The sequence below is a fragment of the Larus michahellis genome, chromosome 1 (genome assembly GCF_964199755.1).
Source record: "Larus michahellis chromosome 1, bLarMic1.1, whole genome shotgun sequence".
In the NCBI taxonomy this organism is placed as follows: Eukaryota; Metazoa; Chordata; class Aves; order Charadriiformes; family Laridae; genus Larus; species Larus michahellis.
This window is the reverse complement of record NC_133896.1, coordinates 207,332,077-207,351,412: the sequence shown is the minus strand read 5'-3', so window position 1 is coordinate 207,351,412 and position 19,336 is coordinate 207,332,077. Positions and strand designations below refer to the sequence as shown.

The 19,336-nt window shown below is 38.5% G+C and overlaps 1 protein-coding gene across 8 annotated transcripts in view; it reads left to right on the top strand.

Annotated features, from left to right (window-relative positions):
- YAP1 (Yes1 associated transcriptional regulator) overlaps positions 1-19,336 on the top strand; it is a 91,180-nt gene that overhangs the window by 52,677 nt on the left and 19,167 nt on the right. The window contains exons 4-6 of one of the 8 annotated variants that reach the window (XM_074570895.1): positions 3,680-3,793; positions 16,647-16,840; positions 18,324-18,371. In XM_074570895.1, the coding sequence (XP_074426996.1) occupies positions 3,680-3,793; positions 16,647-16,840; positions 18,324-18,371 (356 nt within the window). The remainder of the gene's footprint in view (positions 1-3,679; positions 3,794-16,646; positions 16,841-18,323; positions 18,372-19,336) is intronic. The other 7 variants (XM_074570830.1, XM_074570869.1, XM_074570859.1 and 4 more) reach the window with 7 other exon arrangements.

Below are 19,336 nucleotides of genomic sequence, written 5' to 3'. Positions count from 1 at the left end.
CCAGCATAGCTTAAATCTGTACTGCTTTTATGTTTCTTTTGTTCCTCCTTCTGTTGCTTTCTATCTGCATTTCATGGCAAAAATGGTATATGGAGAAAGTAAAAACTCAAAAAAAAAAAAAAAAGACATGCACCAAAGAGAGAGAGACACACAGATTTTTAAAATGACATGTGTTTATGTTAAGTTAAAACGTTATATAAATATTTACTACAGAGGTATGCCTGATCAGTAGTTCTGTAAGGATGGCTTACATTTGGAAATTGGAATCTAATTTTTGATAACCTTGTCTTTAAAAGTACCACAACAAGTGATCAGTCCTTTAGAAAGGTTGTCTCTCTCAGTGCCAATAATTTGATAGAATTGTAAGTTTATGGTTGTGGTTGTATTCAGTTAACCTAGGAGGCATCAAACAGAACTAGTAGGAGACCATGCCACAGTGATTGCGTTGGTGCTAAATGTTTGCAAAGGTTCAAGGGAAGACTGGAAAAGTACTTGAAAGAGAGATCCTTTGGCACCTAGTAAGTAGACACAATCTGGCTCAAGAAATCACCTGACGTAGTTGGAGGCCAAGCAACTATTCATAGCTACTGTGCTTTTTGGGTCTATATGTGTATTGTATTCAGTGCTTTGTTTAAAAGTTCATCGAGTGCGACAGTCACTAAATGGGCCGCTTTCAGCAGTGCGATCTGTCTGGTGCCCCAGGTTGGGTGCCTGGACTAAATGGACTTTTGGTTAGACCCAGCGTGGCTGGTTTTGTACAACATGGGCTGTAGTAACTACCCACATCTTGGTGAGAAGGTCGGAATAGCAGCAATATGGAGCTTTTATAACTTAAATCACTTCAAAAGATAAGCTAATGCTGGGAATTCTGTTCCTATTGAGCCTTTTGGTGGCGGGGGAAGGGACATGTATTGCACAGGAATTTTCCTAGATGCTCTGAGTGAATGTGTCTGCTATTCTTCACCATAGTTTTCCATTTTTTCCTCTAATACAGGGTTTGTCAGGCAGCCAGTTACAAAATCAGACTTGACAGTCTTCTGGTTTCACAACTGCTCACAAAACCAAATAGGAATTACAGAAAGCAGTACTAATCAATTTTTTGCACTACCATGTCAACATGTAGGCATGACAGTAGAAACACGAGCAGTTTACTGGCCAAGGAAGAAAGCAACATCGTGATTAATGCCAAAAGTTTCTAGAGAGAAAAGTTATGTTTCTGCAGCCGTTGATGGCACTTAGTGAGGAAGGCTTGCTACTGTGAGAAGGTGAGCAGTCAGACCTTTCCTGTCCTGTCCACAGCTGTGTATTTTATTTAGAAAGAGAACCTTGCCCAGGTTTCTCTCTGGTACGCTAGTTCTCATCAGATCACTGACTCTAATAAGCAGTATTCTTCCACCAGGTAGGTGGACTGATGGGCTCTTGGCATCCTGCTTCAAAGGCATTTTGTTCTTATTTGCTACAAAGGAACATGTTGGACCAGTATATGCTTTACTCAGTGTTCAGCAGGACTGACACCCCAAGGCTAGTTTTGTTTTTCCTAGAGCCAGCTGGGTTTTTTGGCTTTGCAGTTCAAAAGAGAATTTCTTGCTGAGTTTCATCTCCGAGGGATGTGTGGCGTAGAAGGACTCTGAGGAGAATGGTAGCGTGAAGGTCTGCCCACATGGCTAGGGTGTTGGCTTAGACGTCAAGGAACACTTTTGGTTCTTCATTGCTTGGATGATGTGGGACACGTCAGTGTGCTACTGTGACCCAGTTTCATAAAATAGCATGTCACTGATTAGCTGGCCGGTCTTTGGGTATGGTAACAAAGCACAGGGTTCTTTGCACTTTAGCTTTCAATTCTGCATTGAAGACCTGTTATATTGTGGATATGTTAGGATGGAGGAATGTTTTGCAGTGTTGTCGCTCCTTCTTGCCTGTTCTGTTCACCAGCCTCTGATAAAAGCTGAGGTGCTCTTGTCACTTGTATGTGGCTTTTAAAGCTTGTGAGGATGAAGGATGGGAAGGAAATGTCCAGTGGTTAAGATCACTCTTTTTGCTCACTCGTAAACCTGTAGCTCTAATGGTGTGGTAGTGGGGTTGCTAGAGAAAGGCATAGTTTTCTGAGCCAAAATGAAAGAGTTTAAATTAGAAATGTTGTTTGCAGGGGATCTTCAAAGACAAATTCTTGTCTTGGTTATGCCTTGGGATATTACTGGAATGCAACTGAATGATTATTTTACTCTTTTTGACATTTCTCCAAGAACATGTTTTCAGATTAAGCAAACAAATGTATCCTCCTCTCTTCTCCCCCCTCCCCAGCTTTAGACAATGAATCCTTCAACAGGAGCATGACTTCAGGACAAAATGACAGCCAAAGAGCTAATGTAATTTGATCGTGGGCATAGTAGGTACTTCAGGCATTTATCAGATACACACATTTTTGTGTGTATATCTGAATCTCATCTGTGAAATTACGATGTTTGTGCATGCTTAATGTATCTTACGTTGTACAGAATGGTCTGTTAGTCCAAGTCTAACAGCCAAAGGGCTTTTGCTAGCATATTACTATATTACACTGAGGAAGAGTGGAAGAAGAGGTTGAAATATGATGGCTTCCTGCAGCAGGTCTTGTTCTAATTTCTTTTACATTCTTAACATTTGCAGTGGATCTTTTGCCATATCATTTTAGGATTGTACTGAAAGCTGAAGAGATACAGGCAAGATCTTGCATCTAATCTAGGTGTTTTTAAAAGTCCATGTCTATGTGAGTGTAAGAATTCAAAAACGTGCATTTGTAAAGCATGTGCCAGATAAGATGAGATGAATGTAACTTTAAGAACAGTTTTCAGACTAAGCAAAATACAGATGAACATACATGATCATACAGAGATGGGGATGAGTGATGAAAGGTGGTTTTCTTGAAAGCCGCTGTTTGGAACACAAGGGAAACACACCTCAAGACTCCATGTGTTCAGACATTTGGCTCTGGACTCCAGAACACCATCGCCTACCTCCCTTTTACCATGTCCTAAATGTAGGTCTCCCTGCCTGTGCCTTCCTGCTCGTAGAGGCGTAGCACTGTGTCTGTAGCTGCTGCTGGTGTTTTCTTACCTTCACTTTTTCGTTGCTTGTTTGCCTCCTGTTCTTCAGGTTTGTGTTTTTGCTTGCTTAAGCCTTTAATGCACTTGCAGAAAGTTATGGTATGAGGTAAAAGGAAGATGAGTTTTGTCACTTTTTTAATCATTTGTGAAAGATAGAGGGATGTTTCAGGATCTCTTCAGCGTTACCTTGTTGCTGCTGCTGGGCCTTAATCACTAGATGAACTTTCCCGTGAAAGGCAGAATACCTCTATGCTGCATCTTTTTCCTGGTGCTCATGCTGGTTTCATTCTGGCAGGCTTGACTTATTGCTGGTTTTGTATTATAACGCTATAGCAAAAGGAAGTGTCAAAAGCATACGAAAGGATGCAAACAAGTTACAAAAATTGAACTCCAAATCCTAAACCAAAATGATAGAAGTGCTTTCTGTTCTTTGATTTCCCACCCGCCACTTCTTTGCCCTTATCCCAGATACGTTAGACATGAGCTTGAAATTCTTCATGTACTGTTATATATGTAAAATGTTGGAATTTTTTTTAGATCAATTTCAGCTGGAGCAAACAAGAGCCCGCCATCAACTCCTTCCTTCTATATTGCAGGCCCACTCCCCGATGGATGGGAACAAGCTATGACCCAGGATGGAGAAATTTACTACATAAACCATAAGAACAAGACTACATCTTGGCTAGACCCAAGGCTTGACCCACGCTTTGGTAAAAGTTCATCTCACTTCAGAATTTTTGATTCGCTTCAGTTCGCTCAGCTTTAATTTTGCAGGCATATTTTGAAAACTTTTTATAGTACAATTAAAATATATTTTAATTTCAATTATAGATACCTTATTTAAATCATTATATATTAAAATAAAAAAAAAGAATAAAAGGATTAGCATATATCCTGTAGGAGTGTATGTCACCAAAGTTTCTAATGCTAGGGGTTGGGATTTTGCCATATGGTCCATACAGTTTCCAAAATTGGTGGCATTCAGAAACCTAGAGACAGTTTCAGCCAGGCTCACTCTTCCCTTTAAAACTGCAAAACTTTACCACAGAAGAATCTTTTAATTCCCAAACAAATATTTACTTTCCTTTGCGCTATCCTAAAGAGGGCATTGTTCAAATAATAATATATGCTGTTTAAATACACTTGAAACATATACCAGCTTATAATTCCAGCTTGTCACAGTGATGATCATGACAAAACTTTCTGTTTTAAACAATATGGACAGAAATTATTAGTTTTGTTGTTTCTATTTTAATAATCTCTTTGTGGGGGTAAAGACTATGTAATATTGGAAATAGAAACAGTAACTTAAGTTAGGGACTGCAAGGTCTAGATGTAAAAATTTCACAAAATAGAACTGGTATCTCACGTTTTATAATGGTTTCAATCTATGAAAAGCAAAGCTGCAAGCATTTCAGTAAAATACTGGCACTGGTGACTATGAATAGCAATAGCATATAACGTTAAGAGACTCTAAACTAGTTTGTTGGGTTGTCCAAGTGATTGTTCTGATGTATTTAAGGTGGTATTACAACTTCAGTTTTTGTATAAAGCCATGACCTGTGTGTGTAAGCTTTATTAGCTGTATTAATTTGGTCTTGATTTGTTTTCCCAATAACTTACTATTTTCAGCTGCTCTGGATTTTAGCTATTTTTCCAGACCCATGGAAAAAACAGTAGGGGTAAGGAGGGGAAAAAAAAAAAAAAAAAGAAGAAGAGATCATTGTGGTTTTTCAGGCTTTAGTTTTGGACTCGGTGCAACTAAATGAAAACAGTGTGCAGATCACTGAGTAGGTCAGGCTGAGGGGATACAAAGCCTTTGAAGCTTTACAGGGGTTGACCTAACAACAACTGTGGGCCCCTTTTGGGAGAGGCATTAACTCCATGAATGCCATATAAACACAGAGCTGCAGAACCCAACAGTTGCTCTTGTGTTTTGTTTTTTTTTGTTGTTGTTTTTTGTTTGGGTTTTTTTTTCCTGAACTGGCTGTTAGGAATTTCAGCATTTTTTGTTTTGTAGGCTCGAGTGCTTACTTTAAACATCTGCTTGCTCTTATGGAGAAGACCAGATTGTCACACTTTGTTTATAAACTGCTCACCAGTTTGTAGACAGGTTGAACCACTGTGCAACTTGAGCCCAAAGGTGGGGCGTATATTGAGGGTTGTCAGCTTTGGCAAATGTCCGCGCTGACTTTAACACCAGTCAGGGTTGCAGACCTGTTTGCGTGTTGCAAGAGGAGTGTGTGGGTAATTGGCAACTTTACAATTACTTAATATGTGAATAAGGCTGTGAAGGAAGCAGTCATTTTGAAAATCAGTGTTGCCTTTTGCAGTTAAAAGAGGCGGGTCAGTTATATTTACTTAAGTAATCTTGCAGGGTATGTATTTTGCTTTTCTTTGTATTTATCGCTTCCAATAATGAGCTGGAAGTAAAAAGGAGTGGGGAAAAGGCTTTAATTGGCAGGTCAAGAGTAAGATGAATCTTGTTTCTCAGAACTATTTTGTACTCCTGTAAATAGCATGGTCTAACTTTAAGGGCAAAAGCTACTTGTCTTGTGCACGCTGAAACTCCATCAAATGCGAAGGCTGTACAGTTAAACTGAAAGAAGTTAGAAATGTCCAAAAGACTGCATAAGGGTTTCTTGCTGCATAGCTTCCCTTTTTGGGCCCACTGTGTATGTGTATCCCAGACAGGCTTGAGTATATGCCAAGGCTCTTTATTTTGTGGTCGGACTTTTAATCTGTTCCAGACCTTTTCAGTCAAAGAGCTCAAGTGTAACTGAAAGGGGCAGGAAAGAGGGGGAAAAAAAAAAAGGGGGGGGGAAAAAAAAGCATGTGGGCTCTTCTGATCTAGAGTGATGGCAAATAGAGACAAGCTGCTAGCTGCTGTTGAGCTTGAAGGAGTTTTCCTTGAAATCTTCAGTTGTACGCATTGTATTGTGGTTTATGTTTTTATCATTTGAGCCAAGAAAATACAAAATCGTATTCCTGTTGCTTTCTCACTTGTGACCTCCTTAAGTCACTCCAGTGAAGAAGAAAAAAATCTGTTTGACAGAGCAAACTTACGGAGCCTTGCATTTATTTATTGTGTGGAGTTCCTCAACAAATATGTGCTGTGACCCTAAATAGCATGTGAATGACTCAGAAGTTTACCTTTCTGTGCTTAATATAAGTTGAAAATCCTGTTGGTTTTTTTCCCCCTGAGGATCACCATACTCTTTTTTTTCTATCACTGTGTTCTAATATAAGGGCTTGGTTTTCACTACTTTTGCTACTAACACTTTTAGAAGCAATCCTAGGTGACTTGATCTTTGTAATGTTGAAGCTTGTGATTATTACAGTGATACTAATGTTGATTGAAAATGAAGGAGAAATTCATTTCATCCTTGATACTGCCACTTTCACCAATCTGAAGAACCATTGAAAACAATAAAGCTGTTGAATGGTATGTGCAAACATACTCTTCTGTTCCAGGATTTAGAAACAGAAGGTTTGAAGAGTCTTTGCCCTTATTGCTTCTGAATTCCCAGCTTCCAGGGAGACAGCCCTTACGTCTCTGTATGTTCTTCATCAGATGGAAGCTTCGTATTCATCTTTATTTTCTCTACTAGGTGTGCATATACCTCTTTCTTTCTTTTTTTCTCCCATTAAGTAGTATTTAGTATTGGGAATTTTCCATTAATGTGGCTAGAAAAGAGGGAGACAGGAGAATCAGTTTGAAAAAATGGTTTTAGGCGGACACACCTACTGACTGACTTGGTAAGGGGAATTTGGGTATTGCATTCATGCTTTTATACAGAAAATAAAAGGATGCAGTTAACATGGATTCTTTCTTGGAGCAGGCTTTTAAGACTAATGCATCAGATAAGAGTCCCTGTCAGAATGCCCTGCTGTGGAGTAGGCTGGGTCTAAAACCTGAGTGCTCCAAGTTGAAGATAAGAACTTTGTTCCAAGACTCAGATCTAACAGCTTTGAAGTGGGCTTGAGGTCTTCAGCTACACCACTTAAACAGCAGCAGCAAAGTCTTGTTGTGGCTCAGATGTTGATCCTCCAAGTCTACATATTTGACTTCAGAACAGTTTTGCGTTAGGAGAATTCACAAACTTTAAAATCTGGGGAAGAGCTAAGTATGAAAGGAGGGCCTTCTCATGCCAAGCACGGACAACCATAAAAGATGACATGGCATCAAAGGAATGGGGATAGGAGGAGGGGTCCTTAGGCCTGTGTCAGCAGGATTCTTTGTCTAGTGGAGCATCTGGTACAAACATGCTGTCCTACCTTCTCAGTGCCTTTGCAGGCCTTGTAGTAAGGGGCTTCAGACTACTTTTTGTTGTTGTATTTTAAATTTAACGGAATTGGACTCTCAGCTTGATTTTGGACTGTTTTGTCTTTTACTAGCTTCTGCTTTTGTCTGTTGGTCCTTCTTCACAGATCTTACTGGTTTTCTTACGCCTTCAGATAAGTTAATACGTTTTCTTGATAGTCAACGTCTGGGTAGGAAGCAGGTCAGTAATGCATTCTGAGTGGCTGGAGGCAGTAAAGTAGAACAACATCTGCTTTTTCTATAAAATTATATTTCCTAGAACCAGTTGAAGTTTGGAATCATTCAACTTTATTGCTAAAAGTTTCCAAGAATTGGCTTTTGTATCAAATACCATTACAGGGATTTCAACTGTTATTTCAGTTTGCAGGTGGTAGGACTGTTTTTTGAAATGCGACTAAAAATACTTTGCCTTTTGGGGATACTTAATTTGTTAAATTCAAAGATAGGATGGTGAACTTGAAGTGGGAAAATACTGGAAACTGGCAGTTGATTTCTGTGTGTCTGTTGTGTTAGTGTAAGTCTTGTGTTTAAACAGTAGTACTCCGGTAGAGTAGTCAGGCAAGTCAGTCTGCAGGAACTGGAGTAAGACAAGATAGCATTTCAATTTTCTTCTTATTTTATTCCAGACTTCAGTTTTATAGCTTGTTACTAGTGATCATACCAGTGTTACACATATGCCCAGTCTTTTTCCTTCTCTTCTGTCAAATGTTGGAGCTGCCATATGGGGTATGAAGCAAAAGTTGTGACTTCAGATTGAAGTAATTGCCACGGCTTTATGTTCATCACTCCCATTTAGAGATTATGTTAATGATTTTGAAGTTCCGTATGAATTTTGGATGAGGGGGAAGGCAAGGCAAGACAGTGTTTAGTGTCGTTATGGAAAGTGCCATAGGGGCTCAGTGTGCAGCGGCTGCTTGAACTACACAAGTAGGAAAAGGAGTAAAAGTGATGGGAAGTATAGGAGCATGGAGGATGCACATCAGGATTTTCTGCTTCCTTTTTTCTGTAATGTAAGAACATTAAACATTTGAAACAATGAAAAGGGCTTGTTCAGAAATACCGAAGTAAAATGCATCTGTAGGTATCATTGAAATGTGTATTTATCATTTCCATGAAAAACCCCAACCAACCAACCACACAACAAACTTGAAATGCGCTTAAAAGCTTAAGCTTGGAGCATCTGCTAATTTTAGGTATTCGAAATTAAAAGGAAGTATTCCACAGTGTTTCTTTCTTATTCCTTACCTGTCTAGCACTTTGTTTAATATGTGTCTCTTCAAATTAGTTGGTAGGAGCCTTGCCAGAAGCAGATTTGTGGACAAGATAGAACTAGAACCCTAGACTGGAAAACTTTCTTTTGACTTTTGTCTGGTCAAAAAAAAAAAAAAAAGGCCCAGACCTTATGTCTGGTCACAGTGGCATTTCAGATTTTTTAATTTCCAGATCTGCCTTCTAGTTTTGCACAAAAGAAGAGAATGAGCCACGGCTGGTTTTGATGTGCAGATGCAATGGCATATCCTCTTTACAGGCTCTCTAAACCAAACTGGATTTGACTCCTCTGTAAGGTCTACTGGTATTAGATTTTTCACTTCTCTGACTCTATTTTTCCAGAAGAACGGTTTCAGGTGATCACTTAGGATGGGGAAGAGACTTCTGTATTTTGGTATGTGTGTCAGAGATTGCGTACAGGTGGAGCAGCATCAGTTTTCAGTGAACTGGTGAGCTTGTTACAAACCTGCAGAGGCACATGAAATACCACTGTCAAGCATCCCTTTGTGATAGGGGATGCTGCCCTTACAGTAGTGACAACAAATGCTTAATAATTGTTCATCATCATATCAGAAAGTGAAATCTTGTTTTGTTCGAAAGTAGGGATGTTATTTAGACCTCTTCAGTGAGCAGAGTTCACTGAAGAAATTGTTAAACCTGTCCACAAGTACTGTGTAAGAATGCAGTTATCTACTTTATGTAGAATATGTGTATAGGAATAAAAAGGGAAAAAAACCCGCCCACTTTTATTAAGGATTTGTCAGGGCAGGAGGTTTATGTAAGTTTATACCTGGTTTGGGTTTTGTTTTGTTTTCAGAATAATTTAATTCTGTTTGAGAAAGGAGCTTTGTTGGTAATGGTGTCTTTATGCCAGTAAAAATAATGCGTACTTCCAGTGTTGTGCTAGAACAGCTGTGGTGGTGAAAGAAAATTGCACTCCTGATAGGGCTGTTTTTTCCACCCTATCCTTCTAACACTGCAGTTTGTGTAGCTCTTTTATTGAGCATACTATGTTAAATTGAAGGTGCATCTTTTTGAACACATCATTCACTATCTGTGATCTAAATATATATATATACACACACAATAATTATGTACTCTATATCTAATAATATATAATCTAAAATTCAAAGAAGCGTCTGCTTTTTTCCTCCTTGAATTCAATCATGTTGAAACATGATTTCAGTTTCTTATATAGAGAAAACGATTTCTTGACATTATACTGTTGATTTTTTTTTTTCTTTTTATTACAGTAGTTTTTACTGGATTTTGTAATTCTTGTTTAACCATTTCTAGTGGGTTTATGACAGAGATTAAAAAAGTGCAGATGTGCACATGGATATACACAGGGTTTGTTCCCCTCAAATAAATGGAAGGAAATCTGCATTTAAAAAAAAAATAATAATAATTTTATAAGAAATTATACAGAAGCTTGTCTTTTGGTCCCATGAAGTATTATGTGGTGATGAAGCAGTGAAACCGTTTGCAGTTGATACCCTTAATAGACTCATTGGTGATTAAACTTTGGTCTAAAATGCGGACTAGCTTTGATTAAATGTATTTTGCCAGTTATTTGGTGGACAGACATGGGGCCTTGATGAGCTCAGAGTCCTGACCTTTCTGTAGTCTTCAGTATTTCATATGTGCACTTTAAACTTAAATGACATTAGTTGAGGTTTCTTCTCATAATCTGTTCTATGCAGTGTCCCCTACATAGTTCTCCTGTAGTACTAATACTTACGCTGTCAGTTCCATTCTGTATAAGGATTTAAAAATAAAGTCAAATATTTTAAAAATTGTTTGCGCTTTCAAAATGAAAAATTATTTATTTTTAAAGAATGGAAAATGTTTTGGTTTATACGCACGCACTGAGCAGAAGTTTCTTACAGCTATTTACGTTACTGCTGAATCTCATTTATATTTGCTTTTCTGGCTGGCCAGAATATTTCAGTTCTTCTGAAACTGGCATATGTTGAGTGAAAGTGCTTTATAAATATTGCTGTTGACTTCTGTGGGGAAAAAAAAGTTAGATTCATGAACAATGGCAGCAGCATTTTACTCCAGTTTACTTTGCAGTGTGTTAAGAATCTGTCTGTGGATGCTGTAGAGTCTTAGTGGCGGTCAGTCAATCCAGCTGTTTTACCCCTTCGTTGTAGGATACAGAGAGACTTTTAAAAACAATGGCAGCTTTATCAAAGAAAACAAAGAAATTTATATCGTGTTAATTAGCAGGTGGTGTAGTGATAGAAGAACAAAAAGAAAAAAATTGAATTTGAACTAAAGTAATTGATAAATGCAGAGTAGTCAATCCATAGTTTGGACATACTTCTGTAATAAATAGTATTTTCATTGGATATATCTTGTTTTAACCAAGAGTCCAGCTCAGGAGTGTGTGAATATTTCTTTTTACCTGACTAAGACACTAAGATTTGTTTGTACGTTTAAGACATCAGAATGAGCCTGGAGAAGAGTCTGTTTCAGGGTATAAACTCCAGGATTCTCAGATTAATCGGAAACTGAAAACAATGGAATATTTTTATTCTGCTAAATTTTAGGTTGTTTTAGAACAGCAGCATTATGAAACTGGAACTGGGATTTCCTTAAAGCAATATAGTAATGCATTATAGTAGTATATTAGTAATGCATTTCAAAGAATGCAGTGCAGAAACATGACTTGTATCCTGATTAAACAACAAATTGTTGTACGAAGTCTCTCTAAAAAAGCCACTTGGAACGAGTTTTTATTACTTCCGAGACTCATTCTTTCAAATCCTGCTGGGTTTTGGTGGTTTTTTTTTCTTCACAGCTCTTTTCAATTTAATCAAAGAGGATTTTTGCCTTTGTTGCAGGGCTGCAAACTAGCACCATTCAAAAACCTGGCCGTAGCCAAAAACGATGCACAAAAACTGACTGGTTTCCAAATTAAGCTGAAGGGGACAAGTACTCTTTTTCAGTTCCCTCAATGAAAACATTGATTCTTATTATTAAGCACAGTAAGTTATAGTATGCTCAGATCCTGAGCTTTTTTCTTGTTGTTTGTTCAAATGTCTCTACATTTGCAGATTAAAATTAGTTTTAGTTTTGAAGGGTGAAATGATAAATACAAAAGAAGAAAACGTCAAACATTCAGCTGTGTCTATTAAGCATTAAGGGTGCTCTACAGCAAATTTTTGTGTATAATTCTGCATAGGGGAAAGGTGCTGTGTTACTGCAGACTGTCATTGCCCTGGGACCTCTGGGAGAGAATTAGCCTTTTATGTTTGAGTTGTTAACAATCTGCTGGCCTTTTCTCTCTAGCATCAATGGCTGGTAATTGTTTCTCTCTCTTGGTTTGTTTTGGCGTTGATTTTTTTTTTTTTTTTTTTTTTGGGAGGGGGTTGGTTAGTTTGTTTGGTTTTTTTTTTCTTTTCTTTTTTTCCTCCATTCATGATGTAGACAGCGGTGTAAACTTTTTTCGGTGACTGTCAAGTATTACCTGCTGCAGTACGGAATAGGCATTTTGCTGTTGAGTTCGGACAGTAGAACACTTAATGCGTAACATCTGAAGACCACGAATTCTCGGTTCTCAAAAGCATATTGCACCTATTACCACTGACTGTATTCTGCAGATCGTGAAGCTAAGCCATTTTATAGGACGGCAAGATCTTTTTTTTTTTATTATTATTATTTTTTTTATTGTCTTAAGTTGCCCGTGTTTTTTAACTTGTCTGCCCCTCCTCCTCCCCCCTCAGATCCCCCTCTCCTAGAAACAAAGACTTGTTTGTTCCTTCTCTGCCTGTGAGGTCTCTGCAGCCTCCTCTGTGTGGGTGCAGAGCCCCTTATTTAAATGCTTTCCATACCCATGGAAGGTAAGGCACAGGATGCATCAGAAAACTAAAAGTCCTGACTCTAATAGATAAATGAAGCTCGTTGCCTTTGAATTCAAAGTACTTAAAAAGGGCCGTGTGTGTCAGGATCATCACAAAGCCGTGAGGTGTGGAAGAAATAAAATGTGCTTGTCTGAGATCACGTTGATAAGCATATTCTTTAGAGTGCAGATTTCTGCAGTCATGGCCTCGGTATGTAGTAGAGAATTGAGAATTGAAAAAAAAACACAAAAAACAATCATAAAATAACCAAACCACAAAACAACCAAAACCCAAAACAAACAACCCCCTCCACAAACCAACAACAAAAAAACCTTTAAAACCCTCTGGTTTTTCCTGTCACTTGAAACAAGATGTGTTTTCCTGCGTTTCATTAAATATTGGGTTGGAAATTATAGAAAATTACATTCTTCTTTCTGTTTCCCTTGAAGATAGCACGCGTGTGTAATCAGACAAGATAGCTGAAAATCCTTCAGTGTTATTACTGCTGGTTTTTTTCCACTGGTTCTTGGGTATGTTGTTAAGGCAGTAAAATTCAGTTAGCAGTACGTTCTTTTAATGTCCAAACATTTAGTTTAATTTCACAGTTAAAAACAGGTCCCTTACACGAAAAACATGTCCATGGTCTGTTCTGGGCAGTTTAAAATCTTGTCAATTTGAAGTCTTTTGCACTTGCGTTCTTGAAATAATAACATGCTCCGAAAAATCCTTTTGATGGATACCTAAATAAGAACTTAGAAACTATATTTTTAGGTTTAGTTTCTGAAGAGTTACCAAATCATATAATTAAATTTCCCCCCAATATTGATGAATATTAAGTATACACCAAAGTCTCAATATCTTATTTATATTCCTGTTTTAGATACACTTTACTTATATACCTTACTTTAGAATGGACAATAGAAGGCATTTCAGGGATGTAGGATGAGGGAATAAAATGAAAAACATCAGACAAACATGATTTGTTTCTTATGGTTTTAATTGCAAAGTCAGTAGATGGGAAGAATGGAGCAAACTGTGATCAGAGAGAACTAGAATAATACAAGCAGCTGTCAGAAAGATACAGGTATATAAAATATGAAGAACTTGGCATGAGAAGTAAATTATTTCCAAAGCTGCATAGTAGTGGAAAAGAGACCTAGGGGAGTGACACTTGTATGGTGCCTGCAGGAAAAACAAATTCATAACGTGTTGAAGGGATGTTAGTGATACTGCACCTGAGTGTTTAACTAAGGCTGGAAACTGTTAAATTCTCACGAGGTTATCTGTAACGTGACTTGACTGTGAACTGCATGAGGCAGGGACTCCAAAACCGTCATTATATCATTGGAGACAAGACCATATAAGCAGCCTTTTTAACCAAAAGAAAATTGACATTCTTCAGCTTTGGGTATTTAATTTTTACAAACTAGGTGGTGTGCTTTTAACTTAGATGTCCTTATTTCAGGTGATTGCAGTTTTCTAACCTTTGTCCCCTTTTACCTTCCACTGTAATTGACCTTCCATCTTGTTTAATAACGGGGTTTGAATCCTGGAACTTCTTGAAGGGTAGCACAGACTTCTGCTTGAGTTGCAGAATTAGCTAACAGCAAGAGACGGCTGGTTTCTGTTGTCCCCTACTAACCCCTTCATTGTCTGTTTTTGAGGTGAAGGAGGGTAAGATATAAAAAGCAAAGGGCATGGTCCAGGTTCCAGACTTAATAGGATTCTGGGTAGAAAGAGAAAGGAGGAGATCTGTTCCCCACTCCAGCAGTGTCATGTCCAGCTTGTCTAGAGCTGCTGGGTGGCGGGCTGCCTCCCTTTTGCATTGCTCTCTCTAGCTTCAGCTTCATCCTGATTTGGTAAATGTAGGCAGTCTAATTGCTGTCAGTCTTCCAGCAGAGATTGCCCACTGGAGGTCCTGGAGCTTGTAGTTGCAGTTCACTGCCCACATCCTTGCAGGACAGCTGTTGGTGCTGTTGAAACTTCTGCTTAACACTTTCTGGTGTCTTGGGACGCATGGACCTTCTGTGTCTGTTCAGCAGAGGAACAAGCTGTCCTGTCTCTTCTATTGCTGGTCTAGGGACCACAGCTCATGTCACAAAGCTGGTTGATTGGCTTATCCTGGTCACCTTCTTCCTGAGGTTCGGTTTTGATGGTGAAATGGTGCTGGATGTCTTGTAAGATCAAGTGCTTGATTTTAAGCTTTAATCCACAGAAGTGTCATCTTTCCACTATTTTTTTTCCCCCGCTGGGTTAGGATGGGACTTGGAGGTTGGAGTTGAACCTTCGGCCGTTCGTGTTCTCTGTTGTTCCTACTTGTTACTGGGATTCAGTTTCTATTCCTACTTTACCTGTTCACTTACCTTTAGAGGAAGTTTTATCTTGTTTGTGATCAGATGTATGATGCTTTCTCACAAGCAACTACATCAAAGATTATTTCAAATTACTTCAAGCTATTTGACACTTCATTTTATTTTGACTTGACTCATGAGAATGTGACCCACCTGTCTGTTATAGACTATTTACTTTGTGCTGGACTTAAGGAATAGTCGAAAGGGTAGATGAGAGACTTGAGTCTGTAACTGGTTTTGACTTTTTTCTTTTCTGTTCTCACTCCAGTGAGCATACAGCTTTTCTTCTTCCTATGTTACCTCTCAATGGAAAGCTGAGCTGTGGCAGTGGGAAAAGGGAGCAAGGCTGTGAAGCAACAGCCATTTTTACTGCTATTATGAGATAAATATATTTAGGCTTTTTTGGAACAGAAGACAAGCACCTGCTGTACCTTAAGTTGAACACTCAAAAGACAGTGGAGACTTAAGGGCTTTTCAGAGAAAAGACGATACAGATTCTTTCTGAGACAATTCTCCTTTCTTATGATGGTTAGAAGTGTTAGAGTTCCAGGAATCCTCTATACATGATGAAAACATTCATGCAGACTAATACAACAGATGGTTTTCTTCGCACCAAATCAGTCTGTCATCCTAAAAAGAAGCGCGCTCCCTTTTTTTTTCCTCTTAGTTTCCCATAAACCATAATCCTCATTCCTAGAAAAAAATAAAAATAAATCCATACCACTCTCCCATCACTGCTTCAGCAAATGCATTTTGCAGGAGATTGTGAATGTTAACAGATTCAGGCTGTTCCAGACAACAAGATGGGAGAGCTAGTTCCAAAACTGAAAGCCCTTGAAAATAGTGCCCTTGTAATACAGTCAGCTTTTCCCAGCCCTCTGTTTCACTACGGGAGCTCCAGTGCTGCTGTTGACTTTAACTATACTGGTCTTGTGTGGGGGGAAAATCACGCCTGTCAAGTAGATGCATCCCAGTCATGCATTATCTTATAAAAATAAAATTGTCTTAGGTCTTGCTTTTATGGTGGAAGATGGGTTCTCACTGTGCATTAGCCATACAAGACGACACTCTTTCTTCTCCATGCCCCAGAGAAGATGCATCACATACTTCTGTGGGGTAAAAGAAAAATAAGCACGGGCAAAATGTTTCCTACGATGATGGCAGTATTTTTTGCTGTGTAATTCATCTGCCACTTCTGTACCAGCTCTAATTTTGCATGTCAAGATGCCTTAAGTAGAGTCTGTACCACTCAAAACTTGATGTGAATGATTGTTGCACCACCTTGGAAAGAATGGTGGCCTTTAAGCAAATGTAGTTTGATGTAAGTGAGATAATCTGTTTTGTCATTCTCTGTGTTCCTGAGCTTAATGATTCTGAGATTTCACACGAATAAGGGAAGTGATTTGGTATTATTTGTGTCTAAATTGAGAATAGTTTATTAGGAAGAAGAGAGAGATCCTTCTAACTAAACCTGAAATATTTTACTACCACTTTTGAATTTTTCACCAATTCATGCATTTAACTGTTTTCAGAAGCTTTTAGAACAAGTATGTACTCTTCAACACGAGACTGTTGCATTGATTTCACAGGAATAACACATGTGAGCATACATTTCAGACTCTGAACATCGACGTAGCTGCATGTTTTGTATTGTCATGGCTTGTAGGTTTATTTTATAAAGTTTTTAATACACGCCTTCTAAGGATACTACTTTCCTTGCATGTATCTGTTTGAATTTCATTTTTAAATGTTTATTGTTTTGGTTCCTTAGCCATGAATCAGCGAATCAGCCAAAGTGCTCCAGTGAAACAGCCACCCCCTCTGGCTCCTCAGAGTCCCCAAGGTGGTGTGATGGGTGGGAGTAGCTCCAATCAGCAGCAACAGATGAGACTTCAGCAGCTACAGATGGAGAAGGAAAGGCTGAGACTGAAGCATCAAGAACTGCTTCGGCAGGTGAGGCCACAGGTTAGACACCTACTTCCACTATTTCTTTTGTACATTATGTTTTGTTTTGGCTAAGTTGTTGTTTCAGTGAGGCTTAAAGACCGGTGACTGTACAAAAAGCTTTGAGATCTAAACAGGTCTGAATTCATTCTGTTACCGATATCAGCTTAATAGTGAAAGCATCTGACTTACAGACTGAAGGATTTTGCTTTCCTCCCTCGTTCCTCTCCCTAACAAAACTCTCCAAGAACAGGCTTCTTTACTATTAGGATGACATTACGCACTGTTGATCTGATTGGATATTCCTCGTGAGAATATCTTCCGTATTCATTGAGTTCTGAGTCATACAAAAGTTGATTCCCACAGCTGCTTTAGCTCTCCTTTTTAAGTGGAGGAAAGTCACTTTTAGAACCTGTCGCAGTCTGTAGGATTTCAAAGTACTTTTAAAGTTTGTATAAGATTAATTGAGGAGACACCTTGTTGCTATCTGTTAAACAGTGGAGTGGAGCATGGAATAACTGAATCACTCGTGCTGCGTTTTGAATCTCTGGTTTTCTTATGCTGAAGAATTTCAGACTTCGTGATTAGGCTTCAAGCTATTCCTTTCCGTATTTTTCTACTCTATGTAGCAAAAGTTCAAGTGTAGGACTGGACATTGGAATCTCTGGATTTTGAATTCGGGCTTGACTTCCATTTGACTTTAAGCATTCTGCTTTGATTTTTCTATCTGAACGTTTTTAGAGTTACTACCATCTGTGTTAGATCCTTAGGATATTCCTTGTTTTTTTTGACGCTGTCAGAGAAAGCACTAATTGTTTCTTTGAGGAAAACCTTCTAAAATCTTACCCTGTTCCCTTTTCACTTTGGGTGATGGGCCTTGTATCAGTAGAGGATAACGTCTTAAAGTCCTCAAAGACAGCTTTTCTCTTTCTTCATCACCTGCAGTATTCTGTCCTGGAATCTGACTCCTGTTATCCCCTTTGTAGTCAAGGCCTGTTTTGTAGGAATCTTCAGTGTCTCTTGGTGTAAGAGGGGTCATCTTTACAGCCGTTACTTTTTATAGTACTCTAGGTAAGAATACACTGCAAAGGTGGCATCAGGACTTTCTCTCCGCTTAAGCACCTGGGCTTCTGCTGTTCCTGCTTTGCTATTAATCCACCAACAAACATTTTACTCTGTGCTAGCATGCTTCGAGGTAGGCCTTCTAATTGTCTTCTTGCCTCAGTTGTCATTGAGAACCTGACTAACTGTGGACCAGGTGACAGCCAGTTCCCTTCATGTTGTTCTCCCTGGTCGTTAAGCTTATCTGTCAATTATGCATCCTTGGTAAACCTGTGAGTTTTGTTTCACTGTGTCATGATTTTCATAGTCTCTAAACTCCCTTATCCTGTCTCATCTGGCCTGTCTTGGGGGCTTGATACTACAAGATGGTGTTTATAAGACAGCCTGCATAAGCAAACCATGCAGCTAAAGTAATTTTTATCCATCTTATTTTTACTCTTAGGCATTGCGGAATATCAATCCCAGCACAGCAAATTCTCCAAAACATCAGGTAGGCTCTTAACTGATGTTTCAGCATAATTAGAAAAATTAAGGCATTACGTTAGGCTAGCTGAGGAACTTTTTGCTATATAAAGGCATTCTTAAAAACAGAAAAAAAACAACCCAATAGAAAAAGCCCCCCACCAACCAAAAAAGCCCAGGCTCTGCCATACACGTTTTTGAACCACTTCGCTGGTCGTGGCCCTAACGTTGTTTATAAGCGTGCTGCATTATTACACACAACTTTGATATCAGTTTTTAAAAGCAAACGAGGAATTCATTGGACGTTTTTCTGCATTGAAAACAACCTTCTTGTTTAGCATTCTTGAGGATACTGCCGTTCCAGTCCTGATGTCATCAAGATGTGTATTTAAAGCAAACCTCCCATTATATCTAAGGTAGTACTTTGTGACTTTTAAGTACTGTTCATGTGAATGTTCTTATCAGTTTGTTTAAACAGGTATGATCTTAAAGGATATCTGTAATCAGTTAATAAAAAGTCACTTGAAATATTTATGATTTTTAAGCATGTACAGCGTAACAGAATTATTTAATAGATTAGACTAACAAAATAATTGCTATGGGGATATGATATGTAATTATTCCATTTTGACATTTAATAGGCTTCTGCACAAATACATTTTCTGTATAGGAAGCAACAATTCTGAAAAGCCTCCCAAGCTCAGACCAAAAGAAAATTGGTCAAAATGTGAAGCACAATAAACAGTTTAATGCGGACTTCTTTTAGGCTCTTAAGAAGTTGAATATGGAATGAATCTCTGAAAGGGTGGATTTATGGATATATTCAGAGAGCTTCTTGCTTGCTATCGCTAACAGTATTCTTAATCTACCGGTGCTTAGGACAATATTTATATTGGCTTGTATTGTACTTTGTTTTTCTAAGAAAAACACTATGCATACTAGGCAAGAAAAACAGAATAAAAGAAAGTATCCTGTGTTTGGAAGCCATGAGTA